At 32.4% G+C, this 23,955-nt stretch overlaps 1 protein-coding gene across 1 annotated transcript in view; it reads left to right on the top strand.

Annotated features, from left to right (window-relative positions):
• Nucleotides 1-558: 558 nt before the first annotated feature.
• Nucleotides 559-23,955, top strand: part of LOC123529070 (atrial natriuretic peptide receptor 1-like) — a 53,015-nt gene continuing 29,618 nt past the window's right edge. The window contains exons 1-6 of the mRNA XM_053522062.1: nucleotides 559-1,327; nucleotides 1,882-2,094; nucleotides 7,909-8,055; nucleotides 9,807-9,958; nucleotides 16,035-16,170; nucleotides 19,144-19,238. Of these exons, the coding sequence (XP_053378037.1) occupies nucleotides 811-1,327; nucleotides 1,882-2,094; nucleotides 7,909-8,055; nucleotides 9,807-9,958; nucleotides 16,035-16,170; nucleotides 19,144-19,238 (1,260 nt within the window). The 5' untranslated portion in view covers nucleotides 559-810. The remainder of the gene's footprint in view (nucleotides 1,328-1,881; nucleotides 2,095-7,908; nucleotides 8,056-9,806; nucleotides 9,959-16,034; nucleotides 16,171-19,143; nucleotides 19,239-23,955) is intronic.

Genomic DNA, 23,955 nt, shown 5'->3' with positions numbered 1-23,955 from the left:
AAAATCTTAAAAGATTTTTTCAATATTTAGAAACGTTATATGTGATTATTTCCATACAATTTGGAAATGTATTTTAAATCTCTAAACAGATTAAACAATAAGGTTGAAACGATATACAGATTTTAGCAAATAAAAGTTTATAAAGCGTTACACGTCACCTTAAAAGATATTTTTCTCATTGCATTTATCATTGTTCGTTTTATACTAATTAAGGTTTAGTCGCGAAAAGCTAGCATAAAATTCAAGAACGGCGTTTCATACATTTATTATTTAGTGTTCTATTTAAGGCTTCAATAACCTTGTTCTACATCATTTTCCCTTATTAAAGTCACATTGCTCGATTTAAATGGTAAAGCAGAATTATTCTGCGTTAAAGATGAAAATTGTTTCTTGCAAAATCCTTTAAGTTATTAATTGAATGAAAATTGTTATGTAGTTGATGTCCGATAAAAGGAACGTTACTTAGTTGACTGTGATACATTTTTAGTGATATCGGAAAATTTAGGTGATGTTATTGTACATAGAATTATCCTTCGTTAAAGATGAAAATTGTTTCTTGCGAAATCATTGTAAATCGAATGAAAAGTGTTATTTAGTTGATATCCGATAAAAAGACGTTACTTAGATTGCTGTGATACAATTTTAGTGATATTGGAAAGTTTAGGACAGATTTTTGAATGATGTTATTGTACATATTCAGTTTTAAGGATGTCCTGGAGCTTTTTTGTTTGAGAGTTTGAAAGTATTTTTGTTTTTAAATTGTTATGAGTATATATTATGTGCAAACGTAGAGGGAAATGCTAGCAGATTATGGCATATATATATCTGAGAAAAAAGGAAATTTTAAAAACAAATTGGATAAAGTTTGACAAATACAGCTGTGGCTTCTTTTTTATGTGTCTCCGTTTTCTCTGTTTATCAGCCACGGAGAGTAATGCTACCATAAAAGTTGGTGTTTTATTGATGACAAATTCAACTTTTCCGGTCGACTTACCCAGAATAGGACCTGCTATAGATAAGGGAATCGAAGACGTTCGATCCCGTTATGGAATAAATTTCGATCCGATTATAGCAAACTACAGTGTTTGGTGCACAAAGGCACGATATACGGCTCCTGGCTTCCTGGCTGATCTCTATTATAAACAGGATGTTCGAGCCTTTATAGGGCCAGCATGTTCGTATGCTGTCCAGTCTTCTGGCCGCCTTGCAGAATACTTACGGGTACCCTTGGTAACAGGTCTCGGTGATCTTACAGAAAGAAATCTAGCTGAAGATGATATGTTTGAAACTACGATTATTTTGTCTTACAACATTAGGAAAATATCAGGTATGGTTATTTATACATACAGCCTAAGATATTTGTAACAGCTTTAGCTGATATGATCTAAAAGTTCGTAGATATTATATAAATGTGATTTTATGTAGGATGTGATACGGCGAGCAAAAGATATTTGTCACAATGGTTGATTTTTTTCTGTTGTTTTTTTCCCCTTTTTTTGTGTCATTGTTATTTTCGAAAAGGCACTGTTAATAGTCTTGCTTTGCAGAATAGTTTGTGTATTTTTTTTATTTGATTAATTCTTATAATAAATATTTTCATATCAAATTTTGTTTTAAAAAATAAACATTTTTCATACATAGGGAATGAAGTGGCGCCTTTTAATTAGGCCCCAAATCATTTTCTGTTTAACAAATTATATGTTTCTTTATTCACATTTATTCTATTTTGTTTTGTTTATATGATGAGCTAGTTAACGTTATATGTACATTAGCACTGAAATATAACCAATTTTAAATGATATGAACATTTTTTAAATACTCCAAAATATGACGTAAAAGTTAAACAAAATGTCTCTATGATTAACATGTTTATACATTAAGTATCCGTGCGCGCCCTCTTGCGAGAGTACGACTGGAGGCACGTGTCAATTATATATGACGAGGATGAGATTTTCTACCTTGTTGCTGGGCCTAGCATGGTGCATGATTTTGAAATGGACAGCGAATTTCCGGATTCAAACCCAGTACCTTTTAAACGTACAAAGGATTGGAGTCCGCCAGACACACTAAACAAAGCTTCGAGGCATGCTCGAGGTAAGATATTAAATCGCTGTACTGTATATGCGAAGGTTTTTAATCGTTTTATAATGTGATAGGCCTATTCAGTACTTTGTTGCATCAACGTTTGGTAATATAATCGTGACATAGTCTAGACGTTTTTGTAGGAAGTGCAATCTGATATATTTGTATGATATGTATGAAGTTTCAGGCAGAACGCCTAGCCAAAATCATTCGAGCGCGTTTCAAAGTTTGGTAAGACTAACAATTTGCTCTTTGTGGTCATTAAGGAAACCTCAAATTCATACCACCTGGCTGGAATGCAAGCATTTAAGAAATTAATGATATATTTCAATATCAAAAGTGACCAGCAATGTTTTAATATAGCAGAAAAGGATTTTCTTAATTTTTCTCTCTTGTTTTGTTCTTGAAAAAAGCAAATTAATAAATTGTGAGAGAATTTCTACTATATACAACTGACAAATGTATACATTCAAAGTGCATGCATCGTCTGCTTGAAGATGCCAATTACTTGGAAGAAAGTTACACATTCATTAAGGCTGTTCTAAAATTATGTATATGTTCACTATTGGATGCACATACCGTTGAACATGGTTTAAAACCCTGTAAAATATCCATTAAAATAGGAAAAACCGTTAATTAACCCCATTAATTCTTGCATCACTTTATTTAAAAGGTTTCACAATATTGATAGGTTACATGTTAAAATACCTTTAAAACACCCATTTTTGACCATGAATCCTGTCATTAAAAATTTAGTTTGATAGCTAAAGATGTTAATGGCTTTGAAAAAATAGTGAAATTCTGTATATTTTGAATTTAACAGGATTATTCATGGCACTTAAATTTGATTTAATGCCCATCAAATGTTCAGGTTCTGTACAATTTCATTTAAGAGTAAACTTAATGGCCCTTAACAGCAATGTGATGCCCATTAAATTCTACATTCTGTAAAATGTATATTTTCTTTTTTTTTTTTTTTTTGGTTTTTGGCTTGCACTCCCATTGAATGCTTATAATTCCAGTCCCATATTATTCTAAAATAGACTTCTATCACAATAAATACATACTACACACACATCGTCTATAATATAACATGATGTTATATTTAGTTGCATTAAAGTTATTACCCCTTGATGCAGTTACGCCATTTTTTTCAAATGTTTGCAAACTTGTGTTCCTACAAAAAATCGGATTTATTTCAATGAAAGTCGGATGAAAACATATTAATTTATTTGATGACATCAATCTGCATTATTTTGGTAAGGGTAAATACGTATTGATGCATGCCACTTTTTCTGTTTTAGCTCGACTATTCGAAGAATAGGGGAGCTATCCTACTCGCCCCGGCGTCGGCGTTAGCGTGAGCGTCACACAAATGTTAAAGTTTGCGTACCACCCCAAATATTTTCAAAGTCCATTGAGATATTGCTTTCATATTTTGCATACTTGTTTACCATCATGACCCCAGTCTGTAAAAAGGAGGAGGCAATTATGTCAAGCATTTTGACAGAATTATGGCCCCTTTTCGACTTAGAATAAATGTTAAAGTTTGCGTACCACCCCAAATATTTTCAAAGTCCATTGAGATATTGCTTTCATATTTTGCATACTTGTTTACCATCATGACCCCAGTTTGTAAAAAGGAGGAGGCAACTCTATCAAGCATTTTGACTGAATTATGGCCCCTTTTCAACTTAGAATAAATGTTAAAGTTTGCGTACCACCCCAAATATTTTCAAAGTCCATTGAGATATTGCTTTCATATTTTGCATACTTGTTTACCATCTTGACCACAGTCTGTAAAAAGGAGGAGGCAACTCTATCAAGCATTTTGACTGAATTATGGCCCCTTTTCGACTTAGAATATGCTTATTGTAATGTTAAAGTTTTACTCATTTCTTATATTATACGATCAAGCACTGAGAATAGTCGAGTGCGCTGTCCACTGACAGCTCTTTTTTGTTTTTCCTGCCCAAATAATCAGCATTTGTATAAGAAAATGGGTGTGGTAAGGAATTTACATTATAAAATGTGTTCAGGCCAGTTTAGATTTTCAAATTTTCCAATCTTTGAGTAGAAACTAAGGTTTATAGAGAAGTGAACAGTACATATGACTGTGAAGATTTACAGTCTGATTTAAATTCATTTGGGGCATGGGCAGTTCAATCGCTACTTCGTTTCAATGAATCAAAGAGTGTGATACGCTTGATTGGGGAGGGGGGAAGCTACTTGTGATGCAATCCCTCAAACATTTGCTCTTAGCTGTTTAAGTACATGCACCTGAGCACAAAGTACTGAAGTAGAGCTAAATTGTGATTGCCCATTGTGCGCTGACATTGTCATCAACAGTTGCTTTTTGAAAACTCCTGATACCTAATGTCTATACCAATAAAAACTTGGTCAGAAATAAATGTTGAATAGTTAAAACTACCCACATGGTCACTTGATCTATTAAACCGGTACCTGTAAACCCTTCTCAGTACAACACAATACAATACAATATCCATTTATTTTCTCATTTCATATGAACATATGACAGAATAAGGATGCAATATGACAAATGTTTGTAAGAGGCTGTAACATGTGTTTACATTACAAAATAATGAGAGAGAAAAGAAGAAACAAATGTTCTTCTTCTAGCATTTTACAAAACAGTACATATGTATAGATACTATTACATGTGTAGTATGTGTGTGTTCGGGTTTAACGTCATTTTCAACAATTTTTCAGTCATATAAACGATGGTGTCTACTTGTAGCAGTGAGCACAATGCCCAACGTTATAGTGCTGCCTCACTGGAATATCACGCCGTAGCCACATGGCATGATATACCACCCAGTCACATTATACTGACACCGGGCTGAACAGTCCTAGCACTATCCCCTTAATGCTGAGCACCAAGCGAGGAAGCTGCTAGTACCATTTTTTTACGTCTTTGGTATGACGCGGCCGGGGATCGAACCCACGACCTCCCGCACTCGAAGCGGACGCTCTACCACTAGGCTACAGAGGCGGTATACATGTGTAGTAATACGTAGTTTAATTCAATACTGCAAATATCAATATGAAGATGATTATCTTAAGATGTCTAATTCTGATGGCAATTTCTCATGACCCTTAATTTGATATACCATTAAAATATTACGAACCCATTAAAATTGAATCTGACATATTTAATGAGACCATTAAACATTTTCTTTTAAAATAATAAATGGCCATTAACAGAGTATTAAAAATTAATGGCCCCATTAGCTCTTACTAATTAATGTGGAATTAAGGGGTACTTTTAAATGGCACATTAATTTCATGCCAAGTAAAAATTTTCATGGAGTTTTAAGGAGCCTATTAACTTATTTTAATGGTTTATTTTAAGCAGCTTTTCATGGCCATTAAAGTCATTTTAACAAGGTATATTTTACCAGGGTTTTAATATACTTATTTCATGGCTTTTTAATATATGGCATTAAAACTATGGTCATGAAAATCCCATTAAATAGTAAGAAGTAATGGGTGAATTTTAATGGTGCCCTGTTAAAACTCTGTTAAAAACTTTTGAAAAAATTAAGGCCAATTTCATGACCCTTTAAATGGCATGTGCATCCAGTAGTGGTTGACATGAGGAGAAACAACGGTACTTGCATTCCTTTCGGATTGTATCAAGGGGCATTTTTTAGTATCATTCAATTAAATAGATATCTAAGAAATATTTTCATATTTTTTATAACTAGGCTTAGGGGAATTTAGCAATTAAGTGATAGTATCTTTTGATTGGTTTCAGTTCGTGTAAACATGTTGAACTTCCCGTTATACGTGTAGAAGCAGAGACACTTTTATATATATTTGTGATAGCAAATACTAGAAACAGTCAAATTGGTTTATTGAAATCAATATAAACAACTACTTAAGAGCATTAGCTCATGATAATATTGGTTTATACACCAATGAAATTATTCGTATACCATCTGTATAAGAAATTTCCTATGTGGTCGATTTTGAGCGCTGAATGCTGCACTGGTAGGAAAACAATGCCTGGGAATCTTTTATCGTCCGTCAATGGAGGACACGCACGTCACAGCGCCCTATAGAGTAACAGAGTAGTACTTTTAGCAGATAAAAAGGTTGGAAATTCTTGTAACCATTGGTAATTTTGCAGATAATTAAAAGTTAACTCAATGTAATTTAGCCTATATCAAAGCGAATCTGTTATGGAACAATTTATTAATCATGTTATGAAGAATTATTGTAGTTTGAAAAAATTAAAAGTGAAAGAGGTAGAGAAGAAACGAGCTAAGAGTGTATTGTACTTTTAAAACTATCTTTATCTTTGAGTAATATTGTAAACTAATTCTTCCAGCAACATTGAGTAAATTTCGTGGTTCTGTTGCTTCTGTTAGAATCGGGTCACCTACAAGTCTTTGTTTGGTTCTTGTCATGTTTTGTTGGATTGTTATGTGTACTACTATTTACCCATTATTCTGATGCAAAATGCTGTTCCTATTGTGCAGAACGTTTTTGGCTTGTCATGATACCTAAAAAGACTAAATGTATTTTTTACTAACCACTCTTTATCAGACTTCGTGCCAACACATGTCATAACATGTGAAATAAGATAATGTTTATTTGTGTAAATAATGTATAATTGCTAATTTTACTTTTGTGTTCTATTGTACTTTATACAATCCAAAGAAAAGCAGTCGTTGCTGATCACCAATCCAAGAATTAGCAGAGTTTTCTTAGTATTATCTTGTAGATATGTGTGTAAATTGTGTTTACAGCATTTGTAGAGCAACATGTACAGTCTCTTAATTGGCATTTTGTTTCATGACAATGATGTTTAGCTTAAGTGTATGCATGAAAAGTGATACAATAATTAGACTTAGATGTTGTAAACAAAAAAGTTATCCATTCTTTCTACTTTTACAAATAACTGTTATAAATCATATAAATGGACTTTTCCCGCATAAAATCAGACATATAAGTTATTGCTAACTACCCTGCATCTTTAAACAGAGAGTGCTTCAAATAAATATAAAAAAATATTAAGGTTAAATAAGGTGATTCCATCTACAAAAAAAGCAATATAACAGATGTTTGTAATTTTCTTGCTCAAATTGCACACGTGTATCCAAATTGGGAATTGGAAAAACACCTTATACGTATATATAATTAATATTATATTATTATCTATAAAAACCGACCATGATACCCCTGCATTGAAAAATAAATAACATACAGGATAAACATCATTTTTCTTTGTTTTTATCTGTTAAAATTATGACGATGTCCGCCAAATGTTCAATTATGAAGCGAATGCGATTATTACTCATTAAAATTAAGGACAGGATGGTAAATTCTTACCTCAAGAGCTCAATGTGTATCGCGACTTTATTGTGTTGTTATATTTTCTCCTCCTTAAAAATATGGTATCTATTCAATTATCTGAATGATAGATATCCACCGAAGGCTGTACAAGAAGATATGAGTGGTATTTCATAAGATTACCTCTCATGAAGATATTCAGTTACACTTAGATTGCTTTTGGTTTTCTTGATTGATGTCTATGCTTCTAAAGGATATTCTTTAAGATTTTATAGTTAAAAGTCACGTTAGCAAAATTGTTTTTGTTTTTTTTCTTCGGTTTTTTCTTCCCTTTTTGCGATTAGTACCTTTGCATCCTGTTACTTTGGTTTGCTTTGAAATCATAGGCATTTCTATTGATTTATCTTCAAATCTTACAAAAATGCGTCTGATAACACATTTTATTTATTTTACATAATCAATATATAGTCTTAAATTAATCACTTAATTATAAACTTTCTGTTTCAGTGTTTATTGTGCTTGTCAATGCTGGAGAGTTCCGTACACTGATGTACCACGCCTATCAACTGGGCATGGCTTCTGGGGACTACGTATTTATGGTCATCCAGTTAGCAGAGATAGATTGGTGGGGATCTTATAGAAACTTCCTAAAAGGTTACACAGTAATTTTGCTTCTTTAAGTCGTATGTCTTAAAAACAAAATTAAAGACATTTGATATAAACACATTTTGCCCCATTCTCTTTTTATGGTTACATATAAAATGTTCAAATATAATACTTAGACAAAACATTTTAAAGAAAGGCATAAGTTCATCAAACATACGTATTTAAATCAGTCCGCCCCGAATGCATATTTAAAGGATTTCATATTGATTTCATTGTATTCTCATGAAAATAGATCAAATATATTTGGAATAAACAGCTAAATGTCGGAAAAAGATAAAGAGTGCAAACTGTAGGAATTAAGCGTTAGTGAGATAGATGGAGAGATTGAGAGAGGGAGAGTCATAAGTCCAGGGTCATAACTGGGAGAGGAGCAACTGCGTGAAGCTAATACTGTAGCTGAAATCTGATCTTTTAACGAAAACGATTTGATTATGTATGTTTGATATATTTTTGTACTGTTACACTTCGACATAACAGTCTGACAGTTCTTTAAAAATTATCAGTAAATTTCTTCCTCGGTATGATTTTCGTTACCAAACAAACACACGTATTAAGTGGATTTAAAGACACATAAATCTACACGAGTGTTATCGACTGTTTGTTAGAAGTTCGTTAAAAGTAACACATTCCATTAATTTTACAAATGTACACATATGGACAAATTTCCTCTTAAATTTCTAACTATGGTACCATTTGCCATAACTGTGAAGTTACTTTATTTGTTGCATCTATGACAACATTTACCACAGTTTACACATTTAGTGCGTCGTCTTTACTACATTTAAAGTAAAACTGTTAGAAAAGATAACAATTTACTTCATCTAGCTGCAACTGCTGTACACAAAATTATTGAAGAAACCTTCACAGGAAAGATTGTGTTCATTTGTTTCCTATCATGTAATATTTCATTGCTTAGTTTGACATAAATAGGCCATTAGATTTGAAAGACGTAAATGAATAGTCACTTTTAAGTCACTTTTCGTAGCACAATGTAATGCATGTGGCTTCTTTCGACTGCTCCTAATATCAATATGAAATTGTTTGTGTTTTTTGAAGCAAAGCTTTGAAACCACCGTGAAAGTCGTGGTAGTAATTTTTAAACTAATTCATACTTAGTAAATGTCGCAATAAAGTTTTTCGAATTTCATATGTATAAATGAAAACCTGAAATGTTCAAATATTAAGTCCTTTTACTTTGTTTTGTTTCTGTTATATATATATATATATATTATATATATATATATAAATATATATATATATATTATATATATATATATATATATATATATATATATAATATTATATATATATCTTTCACTTGTTCAAATTCAGAGTGTTTTATATTTTTTGATTTTACATAATCTAATGAAAACGTGCAAATTATATATCAGTCATTAGTTACTTTTAACTTACTTGGTTGCATTATCTTCTTTCAAATAAGAAATAACTAAAAATCGCCATTTGTAACAGAATGAAAACGTTAGTATTTGAAATTGACTTGCATATTTTAGAAGTTAATGAATACCATGCATGGTAATAGACACGAACTGGATATGCGTTTTGGCTAGGTCTAGATTCAAACATGAAGAAATTCAACCATTTGACCTTATACCCATTATTTCAAGTGACAACGACTCATGCGCTGTTTTGAAATTAAGACATTATATATATATCTTTGGTATATGCCCTTTAGACTTTAGTTCGTCCACAATATTTTCATTATTTAAACAATATTTCAGGTGACAAGATGGATGAAGCACTGAAGAAAGTCTATGAATCTGTGTTTATTTTTACACTTGTGAATCCTGCGGCAAACAATACTCAATTTCAGACGGATATCCGAATGCGATCTGCCCGAGACTACGGCTATAATTTCAAAAACACCGAACCGGTATACCTATATCAACTTCTTTATCCAATTTTCGGCTTTTAGATTGGACATCTGTTGTGGTCTTTCACCCTGATATGTACATAGGTCCAAGCCAGCGGCCAAAATTCTTAAATTCCAATTATAGGTCACATGATAGCAGTAACTAATAATTCTATTTAATACTGGTACACATAAGTAAGTCAAAGAATGTAACATTTCTGTAGTTCCGTAAATAAAGATAAAGTACTTACATTGTTTGAGTTTTTACACATTGATTGCGTATTCAGTGTACTCATTTCCATTATATTATTTAAGGAACAAAGTAAAACTGAATACCTGAGGAATTCGAAATCATGTTTATTAGAATTTATACATCGTCAAGTAAACAGACACATTCTGCTAGTTTAGTCAGTATGCCAAATGCCAATTAGTTACCTAACCTCAAATTACAGTATGCACAAAGTAATTTTGCATAAAAAAGTTTCTACAACATGTATCTTAATAGAATCTGGATGATGCAACTCTGTCACCATTGAGCATTTTGAAATATTCAAGAAGGCCACCAAGATGGCCGCCAAAAATCCAGAATATTCTAAACTGTAATTGTAAATAATAACTTAAGAAGATTTCAAAACCGTCATTTTGACTTGTATTCGAGTATTTGCCATTAACTGTTCTTACTGTAGCGTTTACCGCATATAACTCAATGTGGCACCGAACTTATTTGGAGTTTATTTAGAGTCCTTTTGGATGAAATGATTATACCGGTATACTTGAAATCCAAAATCTTTCAGGAGTATCGGAGAATTTTCAGGACCCATTTTCACATTATGAATTAAATAATATAAATAGAAAATAATATTTCGACTTTTATTATGGTTATTTTTCAAAATCTATTAATAACAGTAATCATTCCGTCGGTCCGACTGTCTGTCCATATTCAGACACTTTCTTGTTCTGGTTTTAACTTCATTAACATTTTAGCGTTTTTTAAAACCAGTATCAAGATATTTGCTATGTGCGATGTTGAACTATATGCTGTATCTTCAAGGTGTTAAGGTCAGAGTTGTCAGAACTTTCTGAATATCATACTTCCTTATTTGAGTTTTAACATTTCTACTGTAATTTCTGCCTGATCCATCTTTAGAGTCATTGTCAGGAAACGGGTCAGGGTCAAATATAATCTTTTTAAATCATGTTTGCCAATCTGGGCCCGGTTGTTCGAAACTTTAACCGACTGTTAAACTAACCATCGTATAAATTTTGATTAAAAATACTAGACTTGGTGGGACACACTGTTGTGATGTTTTGATTTTATTGTAAAGATTTTCCAGTGTTCAAAATTCCTACATCATACATCTGTTTTTCAAAGTCTTCTGAAATGCCGAAAAGGAGCCCTAAAACTTAATCAACCGTTAGCTTAATCGCCTGTTAAAGTTTCGAACAACTGGGCCCTGGGCTATTTTTTGTCTGTAATGAAACTGTATTCAGGCACACCGTACTTCCATTTACAAGGTACGACTGCATTATATAAAAAGTTTTATCTGTTTCCTCATCACCCATATCCGGTCACATCCTCACACTGATTTTATCTAAATCAGTGATATATCAAAGAAACGTTTTAGCATTTAAAGATATAATGTTACGTGAGGTATTTATTTCTTCTTAGTGGTAACTTATGGAAGATTATTGCATGTTTTTCATGTCAAAGGTTAAATCATGCAGGACAATTACGTGATCGCCCCCAGTCTACGATGATTTGGGCAGACGCTTAAAGATATAGATGTTGCTGGAATTGCTTCTAAGTTTTTAAATGTCCATTTCAATAACATTAAGGACGTATAGTTTAAAACTACTTTTATTCAATTGAAATTACTAATAATTTGCAGGAATGGAACAACATAGCGATTTAATATCCTTAAAGATATATTTTTTTTAATGAAAACAGCTTAAGCTTGCTCATATTTTATACTTTATTTGACAATAGAAATTTAATCGAATCTGAAATTACGCAATTTGAAGTTGTTATAGTTACAGCTGGCATGGTTTCCTGATTCCCTTAGAGACATTGAATATCACCTCCGATCTCTTAGATAATTAAAGCTCATTTTTTTTTTAATTAATTGTACTCAAAGGAGCATTTCGGTAAGCATTACACTAAATGATTAGTCGCAGTATGACGGATTCATATAATTCTAACATATGGTTTGTTCTTAATTGCATTTTTTTAAAATTTAAATATACGCAGTTTCTTTATGAATATAGGTAATATTTCCAAGACAGACTTTTTTTGTAGCATTTTTAAATTTTTATTGTTTTTGTTATCATCTATTGTCTATCATTTATTATTTTTATTATGATTGTTATGATTATGATTGTTAGTAGTATTGTTATTATTATTGTTATGTTAGTATTATATCAAATATATAGGCGTAAAGCACTATTTTCATGGATATGAACACTTTCATAAATTCATTCTATGTAGAATATCATTAAAATACAAATGATCAGGAATTACAAACATGAAAAACAAAATCTTCAACACTGCTTAAAGAGAATTCCTATAGTTTTTTTCCTTTCACAGAAATTTTTTAAATTCACATATATGATAGGAAATTTTGTGCTGAAAACAACGAACAAATAAAAACAATAGGTCACCAGGCTTGTTTTTTGTGAAAAATTGTTTTGAACACACCCACTGTTGCTGAAACTGCTAGCGAGTTCTCAACATTTTCATAATTTTCTGCTTTTTTGTAAATACCAACCAAAATATACATCAAGACAGCACAATAAGTTTTTTTCTTTTTACAGATTTTATTATTTACTTATTTGATATCATAGTCATATTTGTAATACTCTATCCTTACAATAATGGGTACAAATGAAAAAAAATATTGTTTCATATTTACTTTTGTGAACTTTTTCCAGTGAAAAATGCCCATAGTGAAGAATATTTTTTTTAAATTTTGAAAAAACTCTTTCATAGAATTTGTTCCTGTTTTTCTTATGTATAGATAATTGTATAGTGAGCATAAAAATGGCTAAAAATGTATGGGTCACCAGGCTAATTTTTATGTTAAGACCGCTAGCATACAACACCTGTTCGGACGGAAAATGGCGCGAAACCGGCCAAGCTGATTACATGTATGTCTGCTAGAAGTTAAAAAAAGTTTTAAAACTTCTTAATTCTTTCTATAATTGAATACTAAATAATCTGAAAGGTGATAATGTCTTATCAGTACTAAGTCAATTATCTTACATTATATGAACAACAATGTCTTTGTACTAAAATGCGATGTGAAAACAACCACAAAAATAGCAAGATACCTGTCAGGCATGATACTTGTCAATACAACATAAACCAGTATCAACATTTGATTACTGATAAAACTTATCAAAAATGTTATTTCATTCAAGATTTGTCATATTTAAGACTGTCTGTAACATGTTTCAACAAATTTTGACTTCAGTTCAGTTTTCCATATAATGTGTCGGCTGCGCAGAAAGATGCGCATAAAAAACTATCGGAATTCCCTTTAAGATACAGATGCAAGCCAAAACATTCATGCAGATGAAAGTATTTTTAAAAACATAAGATGTATACAGCATCAAGATTTCATATGCGAAAATATGAATAATTATTACATAGAGTTATGCAAGCATACACTTACCATGACGTTTATTTGTATTAACAGTACTGTGTAACAGTTTTAAAATAGTACATACTTATTATTCAACAAACGCCTGCTACTGCATGGTATTTTATTGTGAATGTAGCTCTACATGTACAATAAATCATTTTATTAGGTAAAGTTGTATACAGATGATGAGGAGTTTCTACATTGGAAATAAATATCTAAAGATAAAATATTTATTAAAGATGAGTATTAGGTATCTTTAAAAAACTTATTCGATAACATAATGCTTTTTTCTACAATGCTTTCTAAATTTTTAAATATAAGTATGTGGAATCCTACTTTACTGTAAAATATGACAAATAACTGAAATTTACTTCAGTAAGTGCCCTATCAACCATTCAATTCTAAATATAAGTGGGCTATTCCCCATTCACCCAAACACTCATCCGTTCAGATTTTCCTTAACGTGGCTTGAAAAAATATACTGCTTAACCGAATACTAATACATACACTTGATTCAAATTAGCTTTTGCAAATTATTATAGCACTGTACTTTCCGCTTTTAGTTGAAAGTCGTTTCTTACTTTTTTCCTGAAAATTGAATATGAATTGCCTCTTGTTTTTCATAAGCAACTAGAAGGATGACCTAAACTCATATCTAAACAAATAAAATATTTGCTTTCTTGAGTGCCCAATCACCACAGTAATATTACGGTTGTTACTGTTAATGTTTCAGGCTTTAATAATTATTAGTATTTTCTGTCAATTTTGAAAGCTCTTTAACAGTAATTAATTATGAAGAAGAAGTAAGTATGAGAACTGTTGAAATCTTTTTAACTATAAAATAAGGTATAAAATATTGCATGTTCGCAAAATAATAAAAGCATGACTGCCAAATAAAAGCTTCTTTTGCTTGTACCTTTTGAAAAGAGTGCTTCATAGTTATTGTTCATTGGATTCAAATTTTATCTCCGTCTAATAATGTACTGTGATATTTAAGGAGTTTTCCAATGAAAATGTTGTATAAAGGTGTATACGCGCCATTTTCAGAGGAAAAGTATATTCAATAAGTAAGTTGAACGTGTTTTATCGTGTTTTTAGTATCACAGGCACAGTAAACAATTATGTAAGATATTAACGAATGCAATAAATCCTATACATATATGTACACTTTACACATTACTTATGAATAATATTTATCTATTATATAATACACTTGGAAAGGATAGCAAATAGTAAAAACGTTTGGATTACTTGCAAACAAGTACCAAGATAAAAATTGAAAACAGCTGTATGTTTTGAATGTTGCAAATCTAAAAGTTTCCATCGTATCTTAGCTTAATAAACATTATTAAACATTTTTTCTCTTGACTGCAGTTTGAAAATACTACATTCTTGGACCAAGGCATTTTCTGATTGATATTAATCCTGTTTTTTATAACATGGTTTTCAAGACATTATTAGACACTGCCAGCAAAATATAATTGGCGGTTTCTATACCTGTACTTTTTTATGAGTAGGAAAATACATTCTAAATACAGTTGTCATGGGTGACATGGCTTGGCAACCGTCTTTAGTGCGATATCTCTAGATATTAGTCACTTCTTTCTGGCATAAATATTACTAGACTCAATAAGCGCATTGCACTCTGGGCGACTTCTAAAGCAACGTGGGAAAAATGGATAATTAGTGTTAATAGATAGATAAGCTTGTTTAGCTGCTATAAATGTTTCAAGCGCTGTACATTTTGTTGTTGAGAAGATGGTTGAGAAAAAAAACGGATAAATTGAAGAACTCTCTATCGCAGAGTTGACAGTGCTTCCTGATGAGGTCTTAGTGACTTACGTACATATGTATTGTTAAAATCAAAATTGAATTGTCTCCTGAAAAATACTGTAATATAATTCTTCCATTAGGACTCGGAGCTACATTAGCAAATTTCGGATTATTAAATGTGAGTAGTAGTTGTAAAATAATACACTGTAGATAATAGTTTTCTTAAATAAAAGTAAACACCATTTGTTCTCTTTCTTTTCTATAATAGCCATATAGTTCTTTATGGAAATGGGTCTCTGAAAATCTCACATATTAGAAAATGTTATAAAACTTTAAAAAGTGGATTTTACATAAAGAACAGTCAGATTTTAATTAGTGGTGTTGAGCCTATAACCATTTATTTTTAGCAGCAGTCACTCATAGGTTTAAACATGGAAAGCACTTTATATGTTAAGTATCATGAATGTAAGTTAAAGATACGGGTAATGAATTAAAAACGTTGATTATGCGAAGGCAAGTACTTAAGTAGTACCTGAACTATGTGTCAAAGGTCGTATTTCGTAAAGGCTTTCACAAAATTTGAATTCAGATATTGATTTTCTGTTTTCAAAATGTTGATATTTTAACGCAAATATTCAAATATAAACGATTTCACTTACCTTTTTCTATTATTATTATTTTAGGTCCATTATTTTATTACGGCATTTTACGAGGCAGTTCTTTACCTTGGAGCAGCGTATAACAAGAGTCTAGCTGAAACTGGGGACATTTCTGATGGTTACAAAATTGCAAGGTCATTTTTCAATGGCACATTTGAAGGTTTGTTCCTATTAAATAGTTTTCCATTGCATTTTGAGTCAAGCGAGCTTACACAGTTTACTGAGTTTCGAAACAAAATAGACATGCTAAACGTTAAACGTCCCAAGAGCCTTTGTACAACTATGATAACTTACAAATTAATATACCCTCGTAATATTTCAAAATCAAAATCCCAACACGATCTTTTTCTAAGAGGGATAACTGAACAACAGGGTAAAAAATAAAAATCATTTTGCCAGTACAATGATGCAGTTTAAAGTATTGATCATCTTTTTTATAAGATTATAACATATGTTAATATGGTATTAATCTCAGTCAAAATGTTTTGTTTTTTAAGACCTTAAATAAAATGAAATCAAGTGTACGACCTTGTTAGGCTCAGCCAAGGTTTAACAAAACAAAATTATCCATCTATATTATATAGATATCATATGGCAGCGTGTGTGAAATTGATAGTGTCAACCCGAGGACAGAATGTCACCCGAGGCGAGGGTTGACAATATCAATGTCACACACGCTGCCATATGATATTTATTTTATTATACAGAACAAAATTTAAAATATTGATATATATACCAGCGCGGTCACATGACCTGAGGGTCACTTTCGCTTGGTCACATGTCAAAAAGGTTGAAAATGTTTTTGATAGTCAAAATATCTCTTTCTCGGGTAATGGGAGACAAAAGTGAGGTATAATAATGTTCTATATCTTACCTATTAGGACAACAACAGATAATATATAACTGATATAATACTGGAAACCGTGCTCCTAACTATATTTTGTACTGGTTTTGGCACCAGAGAATGCCATTTCGCACTATCGGTTCGATTTTAATGGTATAAACTATTTACATAATCTGAACTTCACAGGCAAAGTTTAACATTATGAAATCTTGCGGCGTCCAAATCAATCAATTAAGTAGAATGGTGAATTCATCTAAAGTCTCAGAGTGGTAGATGCATTATGTTGCCATTACTTACTACAATTATTTGAGCCGTGTCATGAGAAAACCAACATAGTGCTTTGCGACCAGCATGGATCCAGACCAGCCTGCGCTTTCGCGGAGTCTGGTCAGGATTCATGCTGTTCGCTTTCAAAGTCTATTGCAATTAGAGAAACTGTTAGCGGACAGCATGGATCCTTACCAGACTGCGCGGAAGCGCAGGCTGGTCTGGATCCATGCTAGTCGCAAAGCCACTATGTTGGTTTTCTCATGGCACGGCTCATTTGTAGATGGATTCCCTTTATCAGGATTCTTTGAGTTTTAAGGACCTCGCCGCATATATTTATATGAATCTAAGTCTGAGGAGCCAATATTTAACAAATATAATCAATTCATATAAGTACATACTGCTCAAAACGTATGATATACTGAAATTTCAAATAAAAATCATGAAGATCCGAGGATTCTAGAATCTGTTATAATTATTTAAGAAATAATATATCTCATCCAGTGATTTGTCGTTGAATAAATCATTGTTTGGAGTTCAGATGCGAAGAAATTATATCAAGAGGGCGCAGCCGAGTGCTATAATATTACGCATCTGAACGAAAAATAATGATTTATTCAAGAGCAAATCACTAAATGAGATATATTATTTCGATTCTAACACGTTACCAAGGATTTTTAAGTACATCCTTGACGACATTAATCAGATATTTGCCCGTTTTCAATCGGCTTCTTTTCCAGCGCGCCGCTATGCCGTTTGACGCCATGACGTAATAATTGTGACGTTAAAACAGTGATTTGTTTAACAAATAATCAAGGCCTTCGGGTGGTTTATCGTCTGATTTATCACGGTTCAGAGTTCAGATGCGTAGGAATTGAACCAAGAGGGCGTTAGCCCGAGTGGTTAAATACTGAAGCATCTGAACGATGAACCGTGTAAATTAGACGATAAATCACAAGAAGGCCTTGATTGTTTTCATTCTGACATGCTCATTGATATATTTTAATAAATATTATGCTGGGCTTCTTTTACGCGAGGAGTAATGTATCGGACGTCATGCGGCAATTTGACGTCATAATTGACGTCATAATTCTCTCGCGCGTTAACCGTTGTTTATCGCAGAATATACAGAGCTTGATTTTCTTCTTTGTTCAACTGGAAATCAAATCGAGCCATGTTAGAATGTGTGATAATTAGCAATACAAATGAATCCCGTTGGTGTTTCAACAGTTACTATAGAAAATAGGCATACATCTTTTATCATACGTTTATAACTTTACTGATTCTAACAAGGGCGTAAAGTTGAATGTTCCTTTTATCTAAAACCATTCAAACCAAACGTTTTTTTGAAAGTCTCAGTGAAATGCGATTTTAATATATGTCATTATGAATATAGATATCTAATATCAGTTTTGTAGAAACAATCTATTTTTTTTTCAATTTACGTTTTCTGGTTGTTAAGTTACCTGTCTTTGAAAACGGCATTAGAGTGCAATTTATGTAGAAATGTTACAGGGGTATATTAATACGTTAAAGTAGATGTAATTTTAAAGATTAATTATCTTTGCAGATTATGTTTTTTAACAGAGAACTATATTTGCTTTAGCCCAAATCATGTGGCTTACCGGCTGACTGTAATGCATTTACTTTTGTTATTTCTACGTCACATTTAATATAAAAATTAGGTACTATAGAAATGCTAATATGTGTTCAGCCGAAGCTGATTAGTCCAATCGTGCGAGGAATTTTTCTCATTCGGGCACGCATGTGTGTGTACAAGTTGTTAGCCTATCTGGACACTGTAGCAGCGCGTTTCATTTCTCCATTGGATGTATTATTGCGTTTTGTGATATTAGAGCCGGTGATGATGACATTTCGCTGTGTAGGACATATTCCTTGTGTTGACAAAAATGCTTAGTATGGAATTTCTTCAAATTTCACTTTTAAACATATCTTGTATTGTGGACAATCGTGTAAAATAGTTAAAAAACTAAAATATTATGTTCATTTTAACCCCTTCAGGTTTAGATGAATTAGTTGCATTTGATGAAACGGGTACCAGAGTCGCCGATTTTGAAGTTCTAGATTTACTAAATGCAAGCAACGAGACATTTCAGGTAAGGGAAATGCCCGTTCAAATCAACAGGGATATAAAAATCAGACGTTCAAACCAAATAATAATTAGTACAAATTAATTTGCAATGAAAATGCATAATAAATAAACTATTTTTCTTAACTACAGCAGTATTATCTGTCATAATCATTTGAAGTGAGGTATTTCTGAATATTAAAGTTTTATCCTGATTATGGACTGTTCGTTTCGTCTGACAAATATATATTTCTTTATTAAAGTCTAATCCATATACATTCAATTAAAAAAATATTACAAGCAATGCACAATGTACATGGCCAATCAAATCGGAATTACAAGAGACTGTATGGTGCCCCTAAAGTGAGATGTTACACACTTTTTTCCACTTAGGTAATGTGAGATTTTTTTTTATTTCGTTTAAACGAAATAAGTTTAAACGAAATCATTTCGTTTGAACGAAATAACTAATTCGTTTAAACGAAATGATTTCGTTTTAACGAAATAACATCTCCTAAAAACGAAATCATTTCGTTTAAACGAAATGATTTCGGTCTGACGAAATAACATTTCGTAAAAACGAAATCATTTCGTTTAAACGAATTAGTTATTTCGTTAAAACGAAATCATTTCGTTTAAACGAAATAGTTATTTCGTTGAAACGAAATGATTTTGTTTAAACTTATTTCGTTTAAACGAAATGATTTCGTTTAAACGAAATTAAACGAAATAGTTCTTTCGTTTAAACGAAATAAAAAAAGTGTGTAACATGTCACTTTAGGGGCACCGTAATACAACTATAAAAATATCGCATATAAAATTATCACCAAAGCATTCATAATTTATACAATATTTAAATATTCACATACAAATAAAACTGAGAAGTCAATACTAACTCCGAAATAGAACCAACAGTGACAAGACACTGACCTTTAAAATCATGTTCCGAAGCGCCAAACTTAAGAAGTGTTCTAAAATTACTGCTCAATCTCAGTTAGATCGAGGATGACTTAATTAGCAGTTACTTCTCATGTATAATAACAAGAGCTGTCCGTAAGACAACACGCTCGACTTTTCTGTGACATTGACTCTGAATTAGAGCTTTGCCAGTAAAAACCTCATAAAACTTTAACCAAAAAGCTCTAAGTTAAAAAGTGGCATAACTCTGCCAAAATTCAGTCGAGTTATTGGGATTGTTTCTCCTGGTGTACACTTTGATAGTTAATAACTATTTTAAGTTTCAAGTCAAAAGCTTTGGTAGTAACGGAGATATTTGAATTTATCAAAAACTTTAACAAAACGAGTTAAAAGGGGGCATACCTCTGTCGAAATTCAAATCAGATTTATGGATATGGTTCCTGGTGTAAACTTTGATAGTAAGTAACTATTTTAAGTATCAAGTCCAAAGCTTTGATAATAACAGAGATATTTGGCTTTATCAAACAAGAGGGCCATAATAACCTTATATCGCTCACCTGTTACCATTGTACTTAAGGACAAGACCTACTGGCCTAGGTTTGGACCGCACATGACCCAGTTTCGAACTTGACCTAGATATCATCAAGATGAATATTCATACCAACTTTCATACAGATCCCTTGAAAAATATCACCTCTAGAGAGATCACACGGTTTTTCTATTATTTGACCTACTGACCTAGTTTTCGACTGCACGTGACCCAGTTTCAAACTTGAGCTAGATATCATCAAACATTCTGACCAATTTTCATGAAGATCCTTTGAAAAATATGGCCTCTAGAGAGGTCACAAGGTTTTTCTATTATTTGACCTAATGACCTAGTTTTTAAAGGCACGTGACCCAGTTTTGAACTTGACCTAGATATCATCAAGATGAACTTTCTTACTAATTTTCATGAAGATCTCTTGAAAAATATGGCATCTAGAGAGGTCACAAGGCTTTTATATTTTTAGACCTACTGCCCTAATTTTTGACAGCACGTAATCAAGTTTCAAACTTGACTTAGATATCATCAAGGTAAACATTGTGACCGATTTTCATGAAGATCCGTTGAAAAATATGGCCTCTAGAGAGGTCAAAAGGTTTTTCTATTCTTAGACCTACTGACCTAGTTTTTAAACGCAGTTGACCCAGTTATGAACTTGACCTAGATATCATTAAGATGAACATTCATCTGGGGTCAAAAACAAGGTCACTAGGTCAAATCAAGGAAAAACATTGTGTATGCGATAGAGGCTGTATTTTTCAATTGATCTTCATGAAATTTGGTCAGAATGATTACCTTGATAAAATCTACGCCGAGTTTGAAAATGGGTCATCTGGGGTCAAAAACTAGGTCATTGGGTCAAATCAAGGAAAAACCTTGTGTATGCGATAGAGGCTGTATTTTTCAATTGATCTTCATGAATTTTGGTCAGAATGATTACCTTGATGAAATCTAGAACGAGTTTGAAAATGGGTCATCTGGGGTCAAAAACTAGGTCACTAGGTCAAATCAAAGAAAAACCTTGTGTATGCGATAGAGGCTGTATTTTTCAATTGATCTTCATGAAATTTGGTCAGATTGATTATCTTGATGAAACCTAGACCGAATATGAAAATGGGTCATCTGGGGTCAAAAACCAGGTCACTAGGTCAAATCAAGGAAAAACCTTTTGTATGCGATAGAGGCTGAATTTTAAAATGATCTTCATAAATTTTGGTCAGAATGATAACCTTGATGAAATCTAGGCCGAGTTTGAAAATGGGTCATCTGGGGTCAAAAACTAAACTAGGTCACTAGGTCAAATCAAGGAAAAACCTTTTGTATGCGATAGAGGCTGTATTTTTTAAACGATCTTCATGAATTTTGGTCAGAATGATTATCATGATGGAATCTAGGTCGAGATTGAAAATGGGTTATCTGGGGTCAAAAATTAGGTCACTAGGTCAAATCAAAGAAAAACCTTGTGTATGCGAAAGAGGCTGTATTTTTCAACTGATCTTCATGAAATTTAGTCAGAATGATAACATTGATAAAATCTAGGGAGACTTTGAAAATGGATTATCTAGGGTCAAAACTAGGTCACTAGGTCAAATCAAAGAAAAACATTGTGTATACGATAGAGGCTGTATTTTTCAATTGATCTTCATGAAATTTGATTAGATTGATTGCCTTGATAAAATCTAGGTTGAGTTTGAATATGGGTCATCTGGGATCAAAAACTAGGTCACTAGGTCAAATTAAAGAAAAAACTTGTGTATGCGATAGAGGCTGTGTTTTTAAGTTGATTTCAATGAAATTTTGTCAGGATGTTTGCCTTGATGAAATATACGTCGAGTTTGAATATGGGTTATCTGGGGTCAAAAACTAGGTCACTTTTTCAAATTAAAGAAAAACCTTGTGTATGCGATAGAGGCTGTATTTTTCAATTGATCTTCATTAGATTTGGTCAGAATGATTTCCTTGATAAAATTTAGGATGAGTTTGAACATGGGTCATCTAGGGTCAAAAACTAGGTCACTAGGTCAAATTAAAGAAAAATCTTGTGTATGCGATACAGACTGTATTTTTCAATTGATCTTTATGAATTTTGGTCAGAATGATTGCCTTGATAAAATCTAGGTCGAATTTGAACATGGGTCATCTAGTGTCAAAAACTAGGTCACTAGGTCATATCTAAGAAAATGCTTGTTTAAGCTCAAGAGACCAATTTTTTGGTCCAATCTTAATGAAAATTGGTCAGAATATTTGTTTCCATGAAATCACTAGGTCTAACATGTTTTACACTGTTATGGTGTGTTTCTTAGGTGAGCGACCTAGGGCCATCTTGGCCCTCTTGTTAGACCTACTGACCTAGTTTTTAATTGCACGTAATCGAGTTTCAAACTTGCCCTAAATATCATCAAGGCAACCATTCTGATCAGTTTTCATGAAGATCCATTGAAAAATATGGCCTCTAGAGAGGTCACAATGTTTCTCCATTTTTAGACCTACTGACCTAGTTTTGGATCGGACGTGATTGAGTTTCGAACTTGACCTAGATATCATCAAGATGAACATTCTGACCAACTTTCATAAAGATCCCAAGAAAAATGTGACCTCTAAAGTGGTCACAAGCAAAAGTTAGAGGTCAAAAGGTTTTTCTATTTTTAGACCTACTGACCTAGTTTTTGACCGCAGTTGACGCAGTTTCAAACTTGAACATTCAGACTAAATTTCATACAGATCCCATGAAAAATATGGCCTCTAGATAGGTCACAAGGTTTTTCTATTTTTAGACCTACTGACCTAGTTTTTGATTGCATGTTACTCAGTTTCAAATTTAACTTAGATATCATTAAGATGAACATTCTGATTAATCTTCATGCAGATCCATTGAAAAATATGGCCTCTAGAAAGGTCACAAGGTTTCTCTATTTTTAGATCTACTGGCCTAGTTTTGGACCGCACGTGACCCAGTTTCTAACTTGACCTAGATATTATCAAGATGAACATTCTGACTAATTTTCATAAAGATCCCATGAAAAATGTCACTTCTAGAGTGGTCACAATCAAAAGTTTACGGACGCACGGACGACGGACGCCGCGCGATCACAAAAGCTCACCTTGTCATTTTGTGACAGGTGAGCTAAAAGGGGCATAACTCTGTCAAAGTTTAAATCAGAGTTATGGGAATTTTTTCACCTTTTGTAGACTTTGATAGTAAATAACTTTTTAAGTTTCAAGTCAGTAGCTTTGATAGTAACAGAGATATTTGACTTGATAAAAAACTTTAACCAACGGC

The sequence above is a fragment of the Mercenaria mercenaria genome, chromosome 13 (assembly GCF_021730395.1).
Source record: "Mercenaria mercenaria strain notata chromosome 13, MADL_Memer_1, whole genome shotgun sequence".
Lineage (NCBI taxonomy): Eukaryota > Metazoa > Mollusca > Bivalvia > Venerida > Veneridae > Mercenaria > Mercenaria mercenaria.
The sequence above is the reverse complement of the archived record's forward strand: the minus strand, read 5'-3'. Positions and strand labels throughout refer to the sequence as shown.